General features: G+C 41.0%; 1 protein-coding gene across 1 annotated transcript in view; it reads right to left on the bottom strand.

Annotated features, from left to right (window-relative positions):
• Nucleotides 1-24,933, bottom strand: part of ZFYVE26 (zinc finger FYVE-type containing 26) — a gene marked incomplete in the record, with an annotated part of 1,901,467 nt that overhangs the window by 1,244,656 nt on the left and 631,878 nt on the right. The window contains 1 exon segment of the mRNA XM_073610828.1: nucleotides 1,704-1,967. Within this exon segment, the coding sequence (XP_073466929.1) occupies nucleotides 1,704-1,967 (264 nt within the window).

Below are 24,933 nucleotides of genomic sequence, written 5' to 3'. Positions count from 1 at the left end.
CCTGCTCCACTTACTTGCCGGCCACTTAATGACCTGACTGCCCGCCTGTTCACCCGCCAGCCACCCGGCCTGCTCAGTATTTACTCGAGGGGAGCAATCCCCCCCATCGGATCCACCCCTGCTCTACTTTAACACTTTTCCTGTTATTGGTTCTGTTATACCATAATAATAATTTTTGGTAGGATGCGGCTGGGGGGACCGTAAAATCTCCCCAACTGTTCATTTTTTTCTGAGATCAAGACCACATAATTTGAGGTACCGGTCCTAGTTAACATTGCTTTTATATCCCCCATATTCTGGAGCTATGGGTGCTCACCAGCTTACTGTAATGTTAATTGATACTTAATATTACCTGTTGATGTTTCTTGGTGCCTAGCTGCTGAGACATATGGGCTCATAGCCTTAGACGAATGGGCATGCTAATGAATAGAGCTAGCTTTCTGGGCCTAAATTTTTTTTTTTTTTTTTATATTGTTTTTCTATGTTTAACTGGTCAGGGTCACTGATTGTTTTGGAAAATGCATCCTCGTATGGATAACTTTCTGACAACTGTTTAAGCATAAACTTCTGTATGATGCTTTAAATTTATAATAAAAACTATTGAAACAAAAACTATTTTACAGTTGACTAAACATTCATCTTGTAGGAGAATTTTACACTGTTCCAACTTAAAAGCAGGGATGGCCTCCAAAGCCCAAGCCTAATTTTTTCTGCTTTGCCAATCTATTTTTAACCTCTTTCTTCAATACCCTATTGAATGTTGCTTTCAAAACACATTTGAACAAGAAACTAATGTCAATTGTTATTCAGATGATTTTCAGTGTTTGATGGGTTATCCTTTAGCACAACCATCCCCCCCCCCCCCCCCCGCTTTCAAGGATGTTCAGATTTAGCCATTTCTGGCAGTGCTCAATAGTTAGGGGGTTGTGGTTGAGAGTTTACCAGCACACAGCTATAGTTGTTAACACAACAATAATAAAATAATAATACAAAAAAAGTCAGTAACTTTAGTTTGGTTAAAACTTTTGTTACATATTTTTACCAACATAAAGCAATATATTGTATTGTTAAGTCTCTCGGCCAAAGTAATCATAAATCTAAATCACATAAAAACTTAATACTATACTGTATATATCAGATAATAAAGTGCATAAACCCTGTGTGTATATAATAAATCTTTAATGTTTAATACCCAACGTGCAAAGAAATATAGGTGTACAAAATTGCAGCATGACTAGTTCATTTTAGGTGTAAAAAGGTGGCCATATAGTATACAGTCTGTAAAATCTCTGTACAATCTCCTTTACCCTTATTCGCACCTGAAAAGTAAATGAGCTTAACTGATAATCTCTTTAATTCTCAATGTTTTTTCCTTCATGTTACAAACTGGTGATATGGTCAATCCTCCTCCACACTCCAGATGGACAAGTCATTGTATAGAAATTCCTGATAAATTTTGTATATACACTTTATATTTTACCAAAAATTTATATTATATTGTCTTTATCTGCACTAAAATGCATTTTATTTTATTGAGAGACCATTTAGATTTTATAAACACTTGAATAGCATAACATATTGAAACTGACAATTTTATTCTACAGGGTCTCTGCTTTCATAAAATACATAAATGTTTAGGAGTTGTAAGCATTTTTTTTGTATCATACACAGTATTGAATTGAATTCATTCATTATGTACATACCCTGTGTTTCAAAACTGGTAAGCAGATTCCTCTCTGATGTCTCTAGTAGCTGCTTGCATGTTTTCCAAAGATGGGCTTGGGTACAAGCCAAATCGAAGGCTGCCATAGCTGCTGGAATCAACTCTTCAACTACAGTTTTCCACAGATCAACTTTTTCTAAGCATGTGCTTCTGATCCAGAGGTCCTCCTGTAATGTTGGTACTGAACATTCAGCAAGAGCAACTAGCTTGTCTGTTACATCAGATATAGAATAGAACACCATTCCTAAATTATAAAAAAATAAATAAATCATGTAAATATTGTGCAAATACATACTAGCAGGCATTGCAGTAGTTATTTCATCTAATTTCATTTCATCTAACAAAAAATTGTGTACTGAAATCTCAGGTTGCATACTGATGGATGACTACTGTGGTACAAGTCACCAAAAAAACTCAGAAAAGTGTATGTCTTTAAACTTAGGAATTATTTAAAAAACAAACACATGTATGATATGTTGAATATAGTTTTGATGCCTCTAAAGTTTTGTTTTTAAAGCAAACTCCTCATAATAAAAATAAAACATGCATACCTGCAAAAAAGAAGACTTAGGCTGGGTTCACACTGCAGAAAGAAGAGGCTTGCAGCAGAGGTCTGGTGCATCCCTGTAGATCAGAAGACCCATAGGGCTCCTGTGCAAGCCGCTCCGGAGCTGCCACAGAGATATGTGAACCGGCTCCATAGAGAGCTGGTCACAATCTCCTGTTACGCGAATTGGACGCGGGGAAACCCAGCCTGAATATTTACCTTTCCTGCTGCCAAAAATCTTTTGCTGAAGGACACTGGGAAACCAACACTTCCAAGAGTGTTAATCTCCTTGGTCACCCACAGCGCTTGTTTCTTCCTATAATTCCCATATCACTATTGTTTTGTAAAAGATGTGTAGGTCAACAGAAGGAATTAGTTAGTGCTTCAGGGGAACAAGGAGACCGATATTCCATATGAAACTTCATATCTCATCATGCACTACCTTACTGCATAACAGAATTGTTCTTGTAATCTAGCTTCAACTTAGGGAGGGAGAACACATCAATTTCACTGAGGCCACATTTATACCTAGCGTACTGGGAGCGCATGTTTTTTGGTAAATGTGAAAAAAGAAAACTAAAGCGCTGATGTGGATTCTCTATAAGATAGCAAAACACCAAAAAGAAATGTGTAAGCTGCAACCAACCAATTAGTGCTGTGACACCTGTTGCTATAAATCAATATAAAACATGTTGGTGTGCTTATCAAACTATCCCCATCTGTTGGAGTGGTATATAAAATCCTAAACCATAAAAAACACCCTGATATAGTCAGTAAAGTGAATAAGTGCAAATAAATAATCAAAGTGAATGCAAAAAAATGCATCAAAAAAACATATATCCTGATATCACAATCAGTAAAGTGAATAGGTGCAAATACATATATCAATCAATAAAGTGAATGAATGCAAATAGATGCATCAAAAAACATATAAGGGAACACACATCCCTAGATATATGTAGATGGTAAAAAAAAAAAGCAATAAATATTGTCTGTTTGTGTTAATCCAGCTGAGGTCTGATTGTCCAATCACTTGCCTTTGATGAACTTGCTTGTATTTCAATTCTCACAGATCACAATTGCATGATGAATTACATTTGAAAGGTGATGATTCACATAAAGATAAAAGAAAAACCATCTTTGCGCAGTGTTTTTAAATGCTACAAGACTGGGCAAACAATGTAATCCACTCACACATTTGCAGTAGCTGAATCGCTTTTGTTATAATGGTCAGACAGCTTCACTGCTCATACAGCTATCGCTGTGTTTGCCGAACACTATGCGAAGACGTCACTGACTCCTTCTCATACAGCGATAGCTGTATGAGCAGTGAAGCTGTCTGACCATTATAACAAAAGCGATTCAGCTACTGCAAATGTGTGAGTTGATTACATTGTTTGCCCAGTCTTGTAGCATTTAAAAACACCGGGCAATGATGTTTTTTCTTTTATCTTTATGTGAATCATCACCTTTCAAATGTAATTCATCATGCAACTGTGATCTGTGAGAATTGAAATACAAGCAAGTTCATCAAAGACAAGTGATTGGACATTCAGACCTCAGCTGGATTAACACAAACATACACTATTTATTGCTTTTTTTTTCCATCTACATATATCTAGGGATGTGTGTTCCCTGTGTTATGTTTTTTGATGCATCTATTTGCATTTATTCACTTTATTGACTGATATATTTATTTGCACCTATTCACTTTACTGATTGTGATATCAGGGTATATGTTTTTTTGATGCATTTTTTTGCATTTATTCACTTTATTGATTGTTTATTTATTTGCACTTATTCACTTTACTGACTATATCAGGGTGTTTTTATGGTTTAGGATTTTATATATGAGCACCACTCCAACAGATGGGGATAGTTTGATAAGGGCACCAATATATTTTATATTGATGTTTTTTGGTAAGTTTTTTTCCCAAGATGCACATAAGACAGCCCATTGATTTAAATGGGTTGCCCTACGCATGACAAAGTAGTTCATGGGACATTTTGGCGTGTTGTTCGCACTTTTATTCTTGCGTGTTTTGCTGCATTTGTTGACAGTTTTTGCACAAGGAAGAATGCAAGTTTACTTCAATGTTTGGGGTGCCTTTAACAGTTAATGGCACCAAAAGCATGATTAGTTCATTTTAGGTGTAAAAAGGTATACAGTATACAGTCTGATTGTAAAATCTCTGTACAATCTCCTTTAGATTTACCAAAACTATATAAGAGAACACACCTGTTTATCCAATCATGTATCCAGTCAGGTAGGCCCTTGCACTACAAAGTTGATGGTAGATCTAAAGGAGATTGTACAATCAGATTATATAATATATGGTGAGCTTTACAGACTTCCAAGGATACACTTCTCCTGTTTTCAACACTACAGCTCTGCTCCACATGGGCTGTTATGTGAGCAACTTTATTAGTTGTTACCAGTGTGCACACTCTGAAAATGAGTGATTAATGCAGGGAGGAGGACAGGTACAAAACAATCCATTAGCAGAGGATATCACTGGCTATGCATTGAGGGTGAACAGTTCCCGCTGACAAGGACTGCATTGGAGAAGCATGTAACTACAGAGGTGGGCGGAAGCAATCTCATGGAAGAGAGCAGGTGTAGGGTGTGTTTTTTTCTATAGAAGGTAAACTTAGCCTTAAAGAGGAGCATCCCCCCCAAAAAAACTAAATTACAAATACTGTAGATGCTGACTTTTACTATTAGGGTACTTACCTGTCCAAGCATCCAGCGGTGTCCTTACTTGAGCTGATTCTTTAATCGCCTCTCGGGTGCTGACACAGCCATCTTGCAGCTTCACAGCCGGTCTCCAACTGCGCATGCACGAACTGCAATGCACTCTGTGAATGGGCCGGCTGCGGGAGCCAAACATCCAGCTCACTGCACAGGGGCAAACTGCATAGAATTTACAAAGGTGAAAAACCGTGAGGGTTTACAACCCCTTTAAATTGGTCTTTGAGTAAAAGGGAGGATATCCCACATACACAAAAAACGGAGTTACTTACCGGTAACATCCTATTCCAGGAGTCTTTCAGGACAGCACCATAGAGAGACCTTGGCTCCTCCCATCTCAGGAAACACCGCCTTAAACTTCAGAATTTAAGCCTCACCATCCTACCAGCCCCTCAGTTCTTCAAGAGTACCTCCGGCCAGCTGGAGAGACACAAGAACACGTCATAATAAATTTTATCTTACCTGACGTTCTCCTGCGATGAGTTCTTTAGTAATGTCCAATAAATTGGGTGGGTATCTGTGCTGTCCTGAAAGACTCCTGGAAAAGGATGTTACCGGTAAGTAACTCAGTTTTTCCCCATTCCGTCTTTCAGGACAGCACCATAGAGAGGATAAGCGAGCACCTTACCTTAGGGTGGGACTACTACCTGCAGTACTTTACGACCAAAAGCCTCGTCTTTTGCTGACAGAAGATCCAATCTATAGTGCTTGACGAATGTGTCAAACCTGGACCACGTTGCAGCCCTACAGATCTGCTCTGGAGACGCGCCAGCCCACTTTGCCTGGTGGAATGGGCCTTAATACCTTCTGGGGGCTCTAACCCCCTGACTACGTAAGCCTGAGTAATGGCTGACCTTAACCATCTGGCTATTGTAAGCCTAGAGGCTTTACAACCTTCCCTAGCCCCTGAAAATAATACAAAAGAGGAATCAGACTTCCTAAACGGTTTTGTACTATTCAAGTACTGAAGGATGCATCTTCTAACGTCCAATTTATGAAAAATATGTTCCTGAAAATATGGCCTCTATGAAAACTCGAGGCCACCTTTGGCAAAAAGGCCGGGTCGGTTCTAAAAATCACACGGTCCAGAAACACCTGAAAAAAAGGTGCCCTAATAGAGAGGGCCTCCAGTTCACTCACTCTCCTTGCCGTAATGATCGCCACCAAAAACACAGTTTTGAAGGTGATCCATTTTAACATACAGGTCTCTAATAGCTCAAAGGGCTCCACCGTGAGGGCCTGTAAAACTATAAAAAGATCCCACATTGGGAAGGGGGAGACTCTAACTGGTCTCCGCCTGCTTAAGGCTTTAAAGAACCTGACTAACCACGGACCCGTAGCTAGCTGTTTTTCCAGAAAAACGCTCAAGGTGGATACCTGTCCTTTCAAGGTGCTAAGGGCTAACCCTTTGTCCGCCCCTGCTTGCAGAAATTCTAATTCAGCTACGGAGCTGCGTACATCAAAGGAACTTTCTGTGCACCAGTTATTGAAACGTTTCTACACTGCAACTTAGAAGGGTTTTCACTAAACGATCCGAGAAACCCTTGCCCCTCAGCAATTCCTCTTCAGTAGCCAAGCTGCGAGGTTCCAACGCTCCACCTGAGGACAACAGATTGGCCCCTGAGAAAGAAGATTCTCCTGGACTGGCAGAATCCAGGGAGGTTCCACCGCTAGGCTCTTTAGGATGGAAAACCATGGCCTCCTGGGCCAATGTGGAGCAATCAGAATGAGAGTTGTGCTCTCCAACTGGAACTTTCTCAGAACTGCTGGAATCAGTACAGGAGGGGGGAAGGCATAACACCTGGAGAAAGGCCAGCTCTGAGCCAGTGCGTCCACTCCCAGTGCCCCGTCCCATTTGTTCAGGGAGAAGAAAAGACGCGTCTTTCTGTTTTCTCTTGAAGCGAAGAGGTCTACACATGGCATCCCCCACTTTAGAGAGATTGCCTCGAAAACCTCCTGGTTCAAAACCCAGTTGCCTTCTCTCAGCGTTTTCCTGCTGAGGAAATCTGCCACCTGATTTTGTTCCCCCTTCAAATGTACCGCCGAGAGGGACAGGATATTTGCTTCGGCCCATTTGAGAATGGTTTCTGTCAGGATCCACAGGGATCTGCTTTTGGTACCCCCCTGCCTGTTTATGTAGGCTACTGCTGAGGAGTTGTCCGATCGGACTCGCACATGCTGACCTTGGAGTTCCTTCTGAAAGGCTCTGAGTGCCAAGGCTATAGCTCTCAGTTCCCTCCAGTTTGAGGACTTCTTTGCGTCCTTTCTCGGCCAGATGCCCTGAACCATCCGGGAATCAAGATGCGCACCCCAACCTGTGCCGCTCGCATCAGTCATGATATTCCTGGACACTGGCCCCCCCTTTCTCCACCACCAGAGTGATCTCTTGATTTGACTCGGCACATCTATCAGGGAGTCCAAAGACCCCTGACTGTGGTCTCAGACCCTCAGGATGAACAGTTGTAAAGGGCGAAAATGTAGCCCTGCCCACTGAACTGCTGGAAGCGAGGCTGTCAGTAATCCCAGAGCAGACATAGCTTTCCTTACAGATATCTGATGGCTGCCCTGGAGTAACATTGCTCTGTCCACCTTCTGGATCTTTTCTAAGGGAAGGAAGACTTTCTGCACTGTTGAATCCAAGCTGTAGCCCAGAAAAATTACCTTTTGTGATGGGACCAAGTTGGATTTCTCCAGGTTCAAGAGCCATCCTAGATTTTCCAGGATGTCTCTTGTTACCAGAAGGTCCTGCGACAACTGTTCCTGGGAAGAGGCAAACAGGAGCAGATCATCTAAGTATGCGACTACTGAGATGCCTCTGAGTCGCAGAAAAGCCAGGACTTCCACCATGACCTTGGTGAAGATGCGGGGGGGAAGAGGATAGCCCGAAGGGGAGGGCCCTGAACTGTAAGTGAAATGTCCCTTCTCCGGTATTTGCCGCCAGCCTGAGGAACTTCTGGTATCCTTCTGCAATGGGAATGTGCAGATAGGCATCTTTCAAGTCTACCGATGCCATGAAGCAGTTCGGGGGAAGAAGTGCTTTCACCGAGTAGATTGAGTCCATTCGGAACCTCTTGTAGGTGATCGAGACATTCAGAGGCTTCAGGTTCAGGATGAGCCTGAACTTTCCCGACGGTTTGCGGACCACAAAGATGTGGGAGTAGAAGCCTCTGCCTGTCTCTCCTTTTGGGACTCGTACTACCACCTCCTGTTCCTCCAACTCCTGTAGAGAGGAAAGAAGAGCTGATGATCTTTCTGCGCATTTTGGCAGCTCGGTGACAAGGAGTCTGAATGGTGGAGGTATCCTCTTCTTATAATCCCCAATACGAACTGGTTGGAGGTGATCATCTCCCACTGTGGGAGGAAGCACCTCAATCTTCCTCCCACTGTGGTTCCGTCACTTGGTCTTTTCGGGTTGTTCAGGAAGGCGAAAAATAGCCCCACCCACGCCCTTTGCCCTTTTGTCCCCAAACTTTCTTCTGCTGTTCAGTTTTTGGAGGGTCAAGCTTCTTCCGAGAGCGAGACTTTCTTTTAGTCTCTGCAAATTTCCTTTTAAAAGGAAAGGCCTTTTTCTTGTCGGCCGTCTAATCCAAGACGGCCTCCAAACCAGGTCCAAACAACAAGTCCCCTGTGAGAGGGATTCCGCAGAGTTTGACCTTAGAAGCGTTATCTCCCTGCCACGTCTTAAGCCATAAGGCTCTCCTTGCTGAATTGGATAATGCTGCAAATCTTGCGGACATACGTACCGATTCTGCCGATGCTTCCGCAAGATAAGCCACCCCCTTAAGGAGCATAGGGAAAGACTACAGGATTGTTTCTTTAGATGTTCCTGCTTCTATGTGCGCTTTAATTTGTGTCAACCAAGATTACATGTTCCGTGCCACCACTGTGGACGCCATGGCAGGTTTGAGATTACCCAGGGAAGAATCCCAGGATTTTTTCAAGAGCGAATCTATCCTCTTGTCCATGGGATCTGGGAATGCCCCCATGTCCTCAAAGGCCAGGTCAGTATGCCTAGAGACCTGTGAAAAGGCCGCGTCTAGTTTAGGAGATTTATTCCATACTAGCACCTCCTCTTCTGCAAAGGGGAACCTTCGTTTCAGAGTTCTTGAAAAGAAAGGCTTCCTTTCCGGGTCTTGCCACTCTTTTTTGATGGCATCGACCAAGACATCATGGACCAGAAACACCTTCTTTTTATGTTCCCCTAGGCCCCTATACATTTGGTCGTGGAGTGATAACTTCTTCCTGTCCTCCTGGATTCCTAAAGTGGTATAGATAGCTCCTAAGAGCTCCTCCACCTCTTCCAGGGAAAGTTTGTAGCGAGAGGCTTTTGTGGACTCCCCATCCACTTCCTCTCCCTCCGACTCCCCTTGGGAATCTGAAGAAACGCTATCAGGCTCCTCCTCGATTTCCTCTCTGGAGCCTCCTGGATTCTCTCCATGCCCAGAGGGAGCATCCATTAAGCTTGGAGCAATACTCTGTTGTGCTGGTGGAGGATTAACCTGGGGCTGTGGCAACTGGAAACTAGAAAAAAGTGTCTTAAAAGATTTCACAGTGCTAGAAAGCTCCTTGACGGACGCTGCTAGATCCGTACATTGTTCCGCTGACTGTTCCTTCACTAATCCCTCTATGCACTCCCTACAGAGTGGCTTGGACCAAGACTCTCCCATCGTGGCTCTGCATGAAGGGCATTTTTTCTTGGAATTATGGGGCGGCTTGGTTTTTTTCCGTGGACTTGCTCTGAAATCAGAATAAAAAGAAGAGCAGTCAGAAAGCCCATCCACCATCACTTTACACAGAGGGCCACCAGGGGTGCTCTTCCCAGGACCAACCACCACCAGGGTCCCAGTTACATCCCTTCCCCCCACCACCAAGGGAGAAAAACATCTGTGGAGCTTACAGGAAAACGGTAAGGGAACACCACCCCAGGGTTCCTCTTACCTTTGAGTGGCTGGTGCAGGCTTCTCCAGGAGCAGTTCGTGAAGCCTCCGCTTCCGACATTTCCGGCTGAGGATCGGTGTGGTCTCCTTAGCCTCTGTGTGCGGTCCGCTTTCAAACCCCGCAGCCGGAACCGGAAGCTGCGGGACAGACGGAAGCACTGACCTCCCGCCGGAACTGACGTCACCCGCCATCCGACCCAGCGCTCAGAGCTCCCACGCTGGCTGCATAGTGCAGGGGGGTCACAAGAACCTCCACTCTAAGCCACCCCTGGGCAAAACAAAGCGGACCCCTCCAGCTTTGCTACTTCGCCAAGAGAAGATGGAGGAGCGCAATGTGCAGTCTATTAAGGTACCTGGGCTCCCTAGCCTCACAGACTGCAGGGTAGAAACGAGAGAGAGAGAGAGAGACCTTGGTCCCCCCCCTCAAGAAATGCTCAGCCTCCCTGGCTGCTTTAGCCCTGGCCCCTTAGCGGTGTCTCCCCACCGGAGGAAACACCAGAACTGAGGGGCTGGCGGGACGGTGAGACTTAAATCCTGAAGTTTAAAGGCGGTGTTTCCTGAGATGGGAGGAGCCAAGGTCTCTCTATGGTGCTGTCCTGAAAGATGGAATGGGGAAAGGTATTTTTAGGTAAGGTGCTTGATTTTTTTTGTATCTCACAAAACAATTTTTGGTATCAAAGTCAGTATTTTTCTCAGCAGGTTGATGTGGCGCCAATCTATTTATGGTGGAATGAGAGGACAGGCATGTATTTACCATACAAAGACCCCAACTAAAATATTACTGCGGATTCACTGATGACCTCCTATTTATATGTGAGGGTTCAGAGGAATTGGTTCACTCTTTTTTGTCATATTTAAACCAAAATGATAATAAGTCATTTGAACTATCAGTGAAAGCTCCATTAACATTTTGGTTGTGACCATTAGTAGACAAGGTCTGGATTTAAAAAACACTAAGGTATATTTTAAACCTATGGGCCGGAATAGCTACTTGTTAGTAAGAAGTGGTCATTATCCTTCATGGATAACAAATATACCTAAAGGTCAAATTATGCCTGATAAAAGAAATCGTAGTAGGAATGACGACTTCCATGCACAGGCACTAGTATTAAAAGATACATTTGTACAAAAAGGTTATAATACTAAATATTTAGAAGAAATAATTAGTGAGGTGGATAATATCACTAGAGCTCAATGTCTTGAAAATAGAAACCCACAGTCTGTGTCAGACCAACATCAGTGGGGTTTCATATCCAATTTTCATTATCAGTATAGAGATGTAGAGAGGATTTTTTTAAAAAATACTGGCACATACTATGTATGGACAAATATTTAGGACCTATTCTTCCTAATTGTCCTAAATTTATAGAAAGGTACCCAGTTTTGGTGACTGTGTAAGGAAGATAGCCCCACCAGGTAAACAAAAAGTTAATTTTGAGAGAAAGAAATTGTATCCTTGTAGGAAATGTATATCTTGTAGAACTGTTAAAACCAATAATAGGGGATGTACTTTGTTTTGTACTAATGTAGGCAGTAACACGTTTACAATAGAAGAATTTATCACATGTTATACTTTGCATGTAGTATATTTGTTATGGTGCCCATATGGGCTGTATTATGTGGGGCTCACTAAAAAATCCCTTCAACAATACATAGCTGAGCATGTAGCCAGGGCCGGTGTTAGACATCACGGGCCCCCTACAGCCTACCTTACAGGGCCCCCCCCACGAAAATATCAAAACTATATTTTCACTAAAAATACATGAAAATCATTAGTGGACACAAACATTCCGTCCTACATAAAAAACAGATTCCATCTTCAAGCCAAAATTCTCCACAAACAATAATGCACACATTCAACCAACTCCCAGTTCCAATCCCCCCTGTTAACCCAAATTCCCTGCCTCCTCCTGGCACAAAATCCCCCCATCTCCCCTCCCAGCACAAATCTTCTTTGTTCAATCCCCATCCTACGAAAAAAGTCCCAAAAATCCCTCCTCCTAGGACAACTCCCTTCAAATTACCCTTCCCAGCACAAATTCTTCCTCCCTACCCAGATCCCCCACCCCACTCCTAGCACAAGCATCCCCTCTCCTGACTCACACGCCCCCCAACCCTCCTAACAGGTATCTGCCCTCCCCAAATCCCAATTACATTTACCAGCACAGATACTCGCCAATCCCCCTCCCCCCACTGAAAGGGGCAAGCCACTACAAAGCAAGGAAGAGGTGCGCTGTGTTGGGGAAGGGGGATGGGCGGCTGATTACCGCCCCTCATCTCCTCCAAGAGCTGCCCAACTCCCAGCAGCAGGAAATGTGGATAGGGAGTGGTAATCAAACTGTGTGTGTACAGTGCAATGTGATCTACAGTAAGAGCTATCATGTCATGTGCTGTATAGATGAACACTCTTCTGACATAAGGGGAGAGCACAACACAGCGCACCTCCTCCTGGCTCTTTCCTCTCTGCCTCCTCTTCTCTCAGTGCTCCAGCCTCTAGGCTGCTGTCTCCTTGTCCTGGTTCTGAGTCTGGGCAGTGAAAGAGCTCAGAGGCAGTCGACCAAGCACAACATCTAATGGCCGGCCTGGGGGGCAGAACTGAAATCGGGGTGGGCACAATCCAGCCAAGCACCTCCTAAATCCGGACAGGTGTCTCTCTCACCCAGGAGATAAAAGCTGGTGGGTGGGAGAGGGGGAGAAACGAGCTTTTAGTTGCTGGGTGAGAGGCACAGAGGGCATTGTTCTGTCATCCTTTGTTCTCTGCTCCACCAATCCTCTTGCTGTCCAGGCCCTTCCCTGTGTGCCCGGGCCCCCTACAGGAGGATCGGTGGTCTCCCCCTATCAGCAGCTCTGCATGTAGCAAATACCAGAAAAGGGTATAGACAACACAGCATATCCTTAAACTTTAGGAATGCCCACAATGGAGACCCTACAGATTTACAATTCTGTGGGATAGACCAAGACTTGGAGAGGTTCAAACACAGTGAGAGATGTCACAAAGGGAAACCAAGTGGATATTTTTTGTTAAATACTTTGACACCTAAAGGGTTAAATATTGAATTGGATTTAAATTGCTTTATTAGCGATATTAAAAATTGTTAGATTTATCCCTTGCAAGTTTGTTAGTTTTATCATAATGGACTCTAGCTTGCTCTATTTTTAAGTTTTATATATTGGGTATTTAATTTTTAAACTAACGTTTATTTTAAATTAACAGCTGTCATGTTAAAACCGGAAGTGGCGTTCTGGCAAGAATGATCAGTCGGGTGAAACTCGGTTACTCGCCATTGTGTCCATTGGACTTTCGAATGTGATGTAGATATTATATGGAGATATGCCTTTTTTTAACTCGAAACATTGTGAGTGTAATGATTGATGATTTTTAATAAAAAGTGTGTGTTAAACATACTACACTATAGGAGCTTTCCCCTTTCTTCCCACATATGAGCTGTTTGATTCACCATTAATGAGTCAGAGATTGCCGCTGATGAATTCTTAACCTTTTGGGGTAAACTGTTTATTTGCCAAACATGAGAATGTGAGGCAAATCCATCTGGTGATTCTATACATAAAGGGCAAGTGGTGGTAGGATCTCACGTGGTGTGGTGTGACTGGGTGTTATATAAGTGTGTAATATGTGATTTTTGGTATGTGTTTAACCACTTCCCGCCCAAGGTACCTCATATGACGTCATGGACTTTGATTGGGGATATCTGGATGATGCCTGCAGTTACAGGCATCATCCAGATATCATCTTTTTCAGCCGGCGAATCTGTGCATTTTAAGAACAATCATAGAGGCAGTTCAGCCACTTGATCGTTCTTACAGGTGCTTCTCCGGGCTCGCCCATATGATCAGCAAACCAGAGAACAAATTGGTCACCACCGGACGTTTACCATAGAGATTTCTGGTAACCAGATGGTCCCCAGTCATCTCTATGACCCTCGAAGGCCCAGGCACAACGTCACGTCTGGGGAAGGAGGAAGTAAACAAAGCCAAGGACGCAGCTAGAAAAGCAGAGAGAGTTTTTTTTATCTCAGCCTTTCCAGCCTAGAGAGAGGTGGGGTCTTATTGACCCCACCTCTCTCCATAAAGAGAAAGTGTGAAAATAAAAAAATAAAAGTGCACAGAAGCAAATGCATATGTAAGTCGCTTCCACATATTCAAATCACACATGTGAGGTATTGCCGTGTGCGTTATGGGGCGTACACACGGTCGGACTTTTCGTCTACAAAAGTCCGACGAACGCCGACGGACCAAAGCCGGCTGACAATCCGATCGTGTGTGGGCTTCCCCGGACTTTCAGCGGACTTTTCCAGCCGCAAATCTGACGGACTTTAGATTTGAAACATGCCTCAAATCTTTACGTCGTAACTACGCCGGACCCAGAAATCCGCTTGTCTGTATGCTAGTCCGACGGACAAAAACCAACGCTAGGGCAGCTATTGGCTACTGGCTATCAACTTCCTTATTTTAGTCCGGTGTACGTCATCACGTACGAATCTGTCGGACTTTTGTGTGATCGTATGTAGGCAAGTCCGTTCGTTAGAAAGTCTGCCGCAAGTCCGCCGCAAGTCCGCCAAAAGTCCGTCGAAAGTCTGTCGGACTTTTGTAGACGAAAAGTCCGACCATGTGTACGCACCATAAGAGCAAAAGCAACAATTCTAGCCCAAGATCTCCTCTGTAACTCTAAACATGTAACCTGTAAAAACATGTAAAGCATCGCCTATGGAGATTTTTAATTACCAAAGTTTGGTGCCATTCCACGAGTGTGTGCCATTTTAAAGCGTAACATGTTAGTTATCGATTTACTCGTATAACATCTTTCACATTATGCAGAAAAATTGGGCTAACTTTACGGTTTTGTTTTTTTTAATTCATGTAAGTTTTTTTTCTCCAAAAAGGTGTTTGAAAAATCGCTGCACAAATACCATGTGACATAAAAAGTTGCAACGACCGCCATTTTATTCCCTAGGGTCTCATACATAATGTTTGGGGGATCTGAATAATTTTCTAGAAACAAAATAATGATTTTTACATGTAGGAGCAAAGTGCCAGAATTGGCCCAGATGGGAAGTGGTTAATCATCTAACATTCTTTTTAGTCACCGCATGATTTTTATGTATTAAAAAATCGTAGCAAAAAATTCAATGGGCGGGGTCCTGATGACCAGTATCGTTGGTCAATTCAGGTAACAGGTTACCGGCTCACCTAATAGGGTGGTGTTCCTTGTCAGAACAGGAGAAGTAGTCAAAATAAAAGGGGAGTGGGAATAGGACGCTTACCTTCAGTGAAGGAAAAGGAACAAACTGCGGTTTAACTCGATATAACTTTATTATAACAATTAGTAGAAAAACATTTTAATCATTGAAAGGAAAGCATAAACAATAGGAGATTGCATAAGGTAAAAACTGACAACGTTGTCACTTAAAAACGCATGCCCATGAGCTCAGCCATATCCCAATCATCCACACGTGTCAATCATCTCAAGTGGATTCACCACCTTGTCGCTGCAATTGAGGACCAATCTAATATCATCTAAAGAGTGAGTCTCTTTTCAACTGGTATATCCAGCAAGCAATCACAGCCTGAACATATTATTTTTTTTTGGAGGCTCTGTGTTTTGACTCAGCTGACTATATTTTCCTATCACATATTAGTGGATGCTGGATTGCGGGACAGTCTCGCCCAATCCAGGACAGATGGAAGGTATGCACACGGGGTGATTAAGATGTGCCCAGGCACACCTATGCTGACTATGTAACTTCCAAGATGGTGCCCAACCAGTTATTTGTGGGGATTTTCTAGTGCAGGAGGAAAAGGGCATGGCATCTCCTCATAACCCACAGGTATAAGGAGCCAGCACTGCTCCAGCACACACATCCCTCAGGAATTTTATGCCAACAGCCTCAGGCATGGGGGAACTAGAAAGGGATTGTGATCTCAGGGAGCAATTTACATTACCTACTGAAGCAGACATTTTACATCTGCTAGCCTTTGTTTAAAAAACACATTTAAATAGGCAATTGACAATCTCCTTGTCAAAAGAAGTTTATTGAGTATACAATGTTATAAAGATACATAAAGTAAGTTTACAAGGATCTATAAAGTAAGCTCATTGTTTTACAGTAGGGTTTATATAGGTAAATATCATGAAATTTCAAATATTAAACATTGGGTTCACGTAAACCTAAATTAAAGATATATATCATTTCCTTAGTTACTTTTGTAGGTATTTAAGTGATTTATACCTACTATACATATTGTTTACAAGTAGAGTGTATATAGGTCAAATAAATTCTGATAATGAGCTTTAATCGTAAGGTGGAGAAAAGGAAAGAGAAAGAAGAAAAAGGGTTGAAAGGTAGAGGTATGGTCCACAAGGTTGTCCCGCTCGTCAGTTTATTATTCTTTTTAGTTCTCTTTGAAGCCTTAGAATGGGTGTCTCTGTAAGTCATTTAATCTGTTACCATGGCAACAGGACAGAGTCATTGAAGTTTGACAGGTACTGTTGTTTTATCCAAGGATGCCAAAGTTTTTCAAATTTTGGAATTTGATTTTGATCGATGGCTACCATCTTAGCATGGGACATTGTATTATTCATTCTGTGAATTGTTTCTGCTAGTACCAATGTAGGAGATTTCCATGCCTTGGCCACTGTTTGTTTTGCAGCCGTTATTAGTTGGATCATAAGTTTGAATTGAGAGAGTGTTAACCATTCCGGTTTTAGATTAAGTAAAGTTAAATATGGATCTGGTTGTATTATTTTTTTAAATATTTTAGATGCAATCACGAAGACTTCCTTCCAGAAGGTTTGGATTACTGGGCACGTCCACCATATGTGTAAATATGTGCCTATTTCTGGGCATCCTCGAAAACAAAGAGCTGAGGTATTAGGTGAATATTTTGCCACTCTAGCGGGTACAAGGTACCAGCGAGTTAGGACTTTATAATTTGTCTCCAGTGCTAAGATGTTGGGTGAAGATGACTTAGATGTGAGCCATATCGTTAGACCAGTCCGTGTCTTCTAAAGTTCGTCCCAGGTCCTCCTCCCACCTCTGAACGTAAGAGGGTCTATTAAGATTTGCTACTCCATATAATTTATTATAAAGTGATGAAATTGTACCTTTAGCAAATGGATCTTTTGTACAGATTGATTCAAAAATGGATAATTGGGATAATGGTGTATCCCCCTTTAGGAATGGTGTATAGAAATTTTTGATTTGGAGATATCTAAATATCTCAGAGTTTGGTAGATCATATTTTTCTCTAAGCGATGGGAATGAAAGGAATGATTTAGATGCTATGAAGTCATTTAGTGTCTGAATGCCTGATGTTGTTCAAACTTTAAAAGAATTTGGGTAGATCCATGCCGGATAAAAGGCCGGATTTCTGATAAAAGAAAGGAGAGGATTGTGTGGAGATTGTAACTGATATTTGGTTTTTAGTTTATCCCAGAGAGATAAGAAGTGTTTAGTTATGGGATTATGAATTTTAAAGCGGTCTTTAGGATCAAGCCATAATAAATTTGATATTAATAGAGGGTCATTTTCTGAAGCCTCTATAAATACCCATAATGGGATTTCCTGTTTAGCATGGTATTTGGACAGACTGGCCAAATGTGCTGCTCTGTAGTAGTTAGTAAAATTAGGGTATCCCAGGCCTCCTTTATTTTTGGGAAGATGTAGTGCGTGTATAGATATACGTGGTTTAGAAGAGCCCCATATAAACGAAGTTGCTCTTTTTTGTACTATTCTCAAAAAATAGAAAGGAATTGGAATAGGGAGGACTCTGAATAGATAAAGCAATTTGGGTAGAATAGTCATTTTGATTGCATTAATCTTCCCTATCCAGGATAAAGGAAGTTGCGACCATTGTTTTATTAGATTTGTGATCTGTCTTAATACTGCAGGATAATTGGTTGAGAATAAGTCAGAATGAGATGCTGTTAAATGAATTCCAAGATATAGGATTGATTTTTCTGCCCATGTGAATGGGAGTGCAGCCCTAGCCGGGATCAATTCCATGTTTGTGAGTGAAATATTAAGCACTAGGCATTTCTTAGGATTAATCATAAGGCCGGATAGGGCTGCAAATCCATCAAGAGCTGGTATTAAGTTAGGACCAGAGACCTGTGGTGATGATAGAAAAAGTAATATATCGTCTGCAAATATACATAATTTGTGTGTAATACCTCCTACTTCAATGCCAGTTATAGTTTGGTTTGTTCTGATGTATTGGGCCATGGGTTCGAGTATAAGGGCAAATAATAAGGGAGATAATGGGCAACCCTGTCGGGTACCTCTTTCGATATTAAAGGCTTCAGATTTGTATCCAGCATATTTTATATAGGCTTTGGGTTTATTATATAATGCTTTGATCCATGTTAAAAAGTGGGGTCCAAAACCCCATTTTTGTAATGAATATTACATATATTGCCAGGATACTGTGTCAAATGCCCTCTTAATATCGAGAGATAGAAAACATAAAGGGATTTTCCGTTTTTTAGCAATATGTGCCAATAACACTGCTCTGCGTATATTATCGCCTGCCTGTCTATTTGGCATGAAGCCTACTTGATCTCTATGTATTAATTTTCCTATAATGCTATTGAGGCGTTTTGCTATTATTTTTGCTAATAATTTAATATCGAGGTTTAACAGAGAGATAGGCCGATAATTCACACAGGAAGTATCATCAGAAAGGGGTTTTGGGATCATACAAACAATTGCCATTAGTGTTTCTTGCCGAAAAGAATGTCCATCTAGAAGTTTGTTAAAAGTTTCAGTGAGAATGGGAGAGAGTATTTCTGAGAATGTTTTATAGTATAAAGCCGAGTAGCCGTCTGGGCCTGGTCTTTTGTTAAGTTTTAGGTCTTTTATGGCGTTAGCAACTTCATCTATAGTTATAGGCTCATCCAAACTGCTTTTTTGATTCTGAGATAACTCAGGTAAGGTTATTTTTGAGAAGAAGGATTCAGCCTCTGTAGGATTAAATTCATTGTTTGTCTTGTATAAAGTTGCGAGATGTGAGTGAAATTTATGGACTATTTTAACTGGATTACAAGTGTAAACATTTTTTGATAATTTCAAACGTATTGGTTTGAAAGATTTGTTAGTTGAATTTAATGCCCGAGCCAAATATGTACCTGGTTTGTTTGTATTCATGTAGAAATTGTGTTTGGAGCGTTTGAGGGATTTATCAACTGACTCAGTGAGAAATAGATCGTATTCCAATCTAGATTTTTCCAGATGAGATTTTGTACTCTGAGATGGATTATCTTGAAATGATATGTAGGCTGCATTAAAATTGAGTTCTAGTTTTTTTGCTAGATTTTTGCGTTCCCGTTTAAATAGTGCCATTTGTCTTTGTATTGTACCACGCAAGACAGGCTTATGAGCTTCCCACAGTGTTATTGGGGAGATGTCTGTTGTATTATTAATTGATATGTATTCCTTTAAAGCTTGTTCAATGGCCATCTGATGTAGTGGGTGTTTGAGCATTATGTCCGGTAAGTACCACGTTGGGTCATGCGCTTTTGGTATGGCTGAGGTTATAGTAGTGTATACTGCATTATGGTCAGACCACGGAATCGGAATTATATCTGATGCAATAATTTCTGGTATCATTCCTATTGTTAGAAAAATATGATCTATTCTGGTGAAGGTTTGATGAGGGTGCGAGAAATAAGTGAATTTCTTTTTCATTGGGTTACTTTCTCTCCATGAATCTACCAGATTGTATTTAGAAAGAAGTTGAGAAAAAGGTAATCTAGAGGTTATTTTGGATGGTGTAAAAGGTGATTTATCTAGAAATGGGAGGAGGACCTGGTTCGAATCCCCACACATTATCACTGTTCCTATTTTGTGTGTATTAATCAATTGTAATATATGTGAGAGGAATGGTGTAGGTTGTTTGTTAGGAGCGTAGTAGGAAATCACTGTGATTGCTGTATCCATCATATAACCCATGAGTATCAGGTATCTACCTTCTGGGTCTTTAATTTCTGATGATAAGGTGAATGGTGTGGATAGGTGAAATGCAATTAGAGTTCCCCTTTGCTTGGTACAGGCAGAAGCCGTGTAAATTTGTTGATAAAAAGGAGAAATATATTTTGGAGTAGAATCTTTGGTGAAGTGTGTTTCTTGGAGGCATACTATGTGAGCCTTCTTGTTATGGAAAGTACGGAAGGCTTTGGTCCTTTTTTGAGGGACATTTATTCTCTGAACATTCAGGGAAAGTATATTCAGTGGTGCCATGGCAACAAATCAAATAGTTTTGACTTACTTTTTGTTATGCAGAGCTGACTGCGCAGAATAACCTGTGTGGACTGAAGAGATGAATAGATAGAAAAGAAACCAGTGAATTCTGGAGTAAAGAGTAAACAAAAAACATATGAGATTAGATGATACATTGTATAAATTATTTTTGGCAAGTAATCACAATTTACCCGTGAAAGAGAATAAATATCTCTCTCAGGGGAATAAGTGCCTTCGTCACACTCCCACATAATATGGTTGGGAGAATGAGGAGGGCTAATGGGGGTACATGGATCTTCCGCTTACAGGAGAGAAGTGCTATGTCAAAAGACATCAAAATGATGTTTCATTAATTGGAGTGCAGAATATAGTTTTTGTTGAAATTATTTATTCCAGGGTGGTTGTATATGGTTAGTCTTGCCCTAGGCGAAATAATTCAGTTAGAAAGGTACTGTTAATAACTTTGGTATTGATGAAGATAGTTTGAATTATTTTGGGATTTTAACCCTTTTAGAGTAAACAATTACATATTTTATTCATATGTAACTGTTTAGATATGTTAACTCATAAAATTGAGGTTGTATTGCTTCAGATTAGAACAAAAACATAATTCTAGGAACTAGTTAGGTAATAATATATTTGTTTTAAGAAAAGAAAGAAAAAGCTTCCATTACTTCTGGATTATTGAACATATTTGTCCTAAAAAGTAATACATCTATTGTTATTACCTGATAATATATAACTGAACAAGAATTTCCTTATTTCACTTATATATTCTAAGGCTATATGAATCAGAAGTAATAAGAAATATAACTGGAATGTAACATGATCCCACACAGTGTGTGACTATCAAAATGCAGTTACATTCAGTTATAAATATAGGTGTTTTATAGAGAACCATCTCTTAGTATAATAAATGAAGAGATATCAGGAATTAGGATGTCAGTCCATTGAATCTTCTTGGTCCATGGATGATGTGGCATAACGGCCTCTTTTGTGAGAATGATGATTCCCATTTTGTTCTGAAATTTTCTGGGTGCTGCCTGAAGGTGAAGATGATGCCATTCTTCTGCGTGTGGGAGTGTTGCTGCTTGTGGGTTCTGTCAGATTTAATTTTAAAAGGGTTTGTTGTAGTTCATCTGCTGATCTGCTTCTGTAAATTGTACCTTGATAGTTAAATCTGACTGAAAAGGGGAGGCCCCATTGATACATAATGTTGTGGCGTTGCAGTTCCATTAGTTGGGGTTTCATGGATCGTCTTTTAGTAATAGTAAGTTGAGATAGGTCAGCAAAAATTTGATAATTGTGTCCTTGAAAATTAAGTTCCTTTTTTTCTCTTGCAGCAATTAGTATTTGTTCTTTCGTTCTGTAATAATGAAATTTTGTGATTATATCACGTGGGGGTCCATCTTTCTTTTTGGCTGTGAGGGCTCTGTGTACTCTGTCCAGTTCTAAACGTTCAATAGGGATATCTGGCTTTAGTTCTTGTAATAGTAGATTGCAGGTCTGTCACAGTTTCAGGTATTCCCCTTATGCGCAAGTTTGAACGTCTAGGATAATTCTAGGAACTAGTTAGGTAATAATATATTTGTTTTAAGAAAAGAAAGAAAAAGCTTCCATTACTTCTGGATTATTGAACATATTTGTCCTAAAAAGTAATACATCTATTGTTATTACCTGATAATATATAACTGAACAAGAATTTCCTTATTTCACTTATATATTCTAAGGCTATATGAATCAGAAGTAATAAGAAATATAACTGGAATGTAACATGATCCCACACAGTGTGTGACTATCAAAATGCAGTTACATTCAGTTATAAATATAGGTGTTTTATAGAGAACCATCTCTTAGTATAATAAATGAAGAGATATCAGGAATTAGGATGTCAGTCCATTGAATCTTCTTGGTCCATGGATGATGTGGCATAACGGCCTCTTTTGTGAGAATGATGATTCCCATTTTGTTCTGAAATTTTCTGGGTGCTGCCTGAAGGTGAAGATGATGCCATTCTTCTGCGTGTGGGAGTGTTGCTGCTTGTGGGTTATGTCAGATTTAATTTTAAAAGGGTTTGTTGTAGTTCATCTGCTGATCTGCTTCTGTAAATTGTACCTTGATAGTTAAATCTGACTGAAAAGGGGAGGCCCCATTGATACATAATGTTGTGGCGTTGCAGTTCCATTAGTTGGGGTTTCATGGATCGTCTTTTAGTAATAGTAAGTTGAGATAGGTCAGCAAAAATTTGATAATTGTGTCCTTGAAAATTAAGTTCCTTTTTTTCTCTTGCAGCAATTAGTATTTGTTCTTTCGTTCTGTAATAATGAAATTTTGTGATTATATCACGTGGGGGTCCATCTTTCTTTTTGGCTGTGAGGGCTCTGTGTACTCTGTCCAGTTCTAAACGTTCAATAGGGATATCTGGCTTTAGTTCTTGTAATAGTAGATTGCAGGTCTGTCACAGTTTCAGGTATTCCCCTTATGCGCAAGTTTGAACGTCTGGCTCTATCAGTAATCTTCGAGCTTAGTTTGAAGTATTAAATTCTCTTTTTTTAATTGTTCCAATTCTGTTATATTTTCTTGGGTTGTAATTTCAATTTCATCCATTTTTATTTCTAAGGCTGCGGTGCGGTTTCCCAGCTCTCTTATTTCTTTGGTTAGGCTTTTTGTTATTTGGTCTGAGGTTTGTTTTAAAGCCTTATGAAGCATCTTTTCAAATTGTAATAATATTACTGGGGATACTGAGGAGGCTTGTGGAGAAGTTTGTGAGAGGATTTGTTCTGTATCTGACTCAAATGGAGAGTCTTGCTGTGACATTTTCTGTCTGTGAGAGCGTCCTGATGCTGTATCTTGTGAGGTGACTGGAGCTGCTTCAGCTGCAGTGAGTGCCTGTGAGCTCTTTCTGAGGTGATTTTTATTTCTGCCACGGTTTCCTCCCAGTACCATATTTCCTGCCCAAACTTTCACAGTTTATTCCCTGGGGCAAAAAGGTTCAAATGGATACCTTTTGAGCCAGCAGGCTCCGCTTTGTCCTTCTCTTCTCTCCTCAGCGGTGTGGAGCTCTAACAATGCATGTCTGCTCCGCTAGGCTCCACCTCCTGCCCCCGGCAATTGACAATCTCAAGGAAGAAACCACACATTTTAGATAACCCAAAAATAAGGTTAAGACAGGATAATGTGATAAACACGTTGCTGTCTTAGCTAGACAATTATAAAAATCACAACAGGAAACAGAATATCAAAATTAGAGGACTTCCTGAAACTCACCCAAGGACTTTCCAACCTTACAAGGGGTCTTTGGATTAATATTTGGCAATGCCGCACTATCACATATTGAAATAGATAGGGTATATATGGCTTTTATGCTACTAACCCAGCACATGACCATAATGTGTAAATTGCACAAGAACTCCATCAAAGAGGCTATCATGCAAATGACAAGGGGCAAGTATCAGATTTTTATGGAGTGAAGCAGCTTCTTTTCTTAGAAGTAACTTGTCGTAATAACAAAACGTGTCAGTTCTTGACCATATGGCTACCGAAAGTGACATCAGCACGCTACCAACCGTGACGATCATCTGATACAGTGAGTACCAGGGTAAGGGGTGAGCTACCATACACTGATTGGCGGCAAATCGGTTGATGATAATGTGAGTGCGTGTATTTAATTCATGTTTGTATAGTGTTCAATTTTAATGGGACTTTTTAATAAACTCTGCAAGAATGGGATTATGCTATGTGGAGCTTTGTTTTGTTATAAGAGATTATTAACTCCTGGAGCAAACCTGGTGAGAGATTGATTGGACAGCAGTTGAAACAAAAGGTGTGTAAAGTTATTAGTTCTGGCAAGTGAAAACTGTTATGGGAGTGGGACTCACGTGGGGACAATCAGGTGATTTGTGCATGGAATAAGGAGCAGCATATGAACTTTTATTCCAGAGACTCTTTGTTGCACATATTCACTGGGTGTCTGCAATAATCTGTGTATATATAAAAACGGGGGGGGTTTGGTGGCGGCGACTTTAAATGAAGTGCATGGATAATCCTTCTCCTTAATCTGTGTATATATAACACATGAGTGCTGGTCAATTGTGAAGACTTTTGATGGAGCGCCGCTATTAGTGTTTGTTTTTACGCTTTTTTATTTTGTTTGTTTTACTAATTGCTATGTGCTATATTGCAGCTAGTGGTAATAACTTTTTTTATTAATATTTTTTACATCTTTTTGTGTAACATATATTGTATGTAAACACATTTTGTTAGAGATGTCTCAGAACATTGGCACTGGTAGAGTGCAATAGTCATTGGGAACAAATTACACCTTAACCAACAAGTCAAGGGTGGGAAGTAGGCCTGCCATCCTGGAAGATTCCCAGAAACATCATTACTGGTATTTATCCAATCATCTTCCAGGACGGCAAACCTGAGAGGAAATGAAGTAATCCAGGACTACCTCAGGGTGGGAATACGGCCTGTAAGGCCTTCCATCCAAACACCTGGTCCTGCTGTTAGAGTACCTCTACTCTGAATAAGGTATATTGGCTGGACAATGTGGTTGATCTGTAGATCTGCTCCACCAATGCCCTTGCCTTCTGCACCCCAAATTCAGCTAATGATCTAGTGCATAGGTGTCAAACTGGTGGCCCTCTAGCTGTTGAACTACAAGTCCCATGAGACATTGCAAGGCTGACAGTTTCAAGCATGACTCCCACAGGCAG

The sequence above is a fragment of the Aquarana catesbeiana genome, linkage group LG13 (assembly GCF_042186555.1).
Source record: "Aquarana catesbeiana isolate 2022-GZ linkage group LG13, ASM4218655v1, whole genome shotgun sequence".
In the NCBI taxonomy this organism is placed as follows: Eukaryota; Metazoa; Chordata; class Amphibia; order Anura; family Ranidae; genus Aquarana; species Aquarana catesbeiana.
This window is presented reverse-complemented; position numbering and strand designations above follow the sequence as displayed.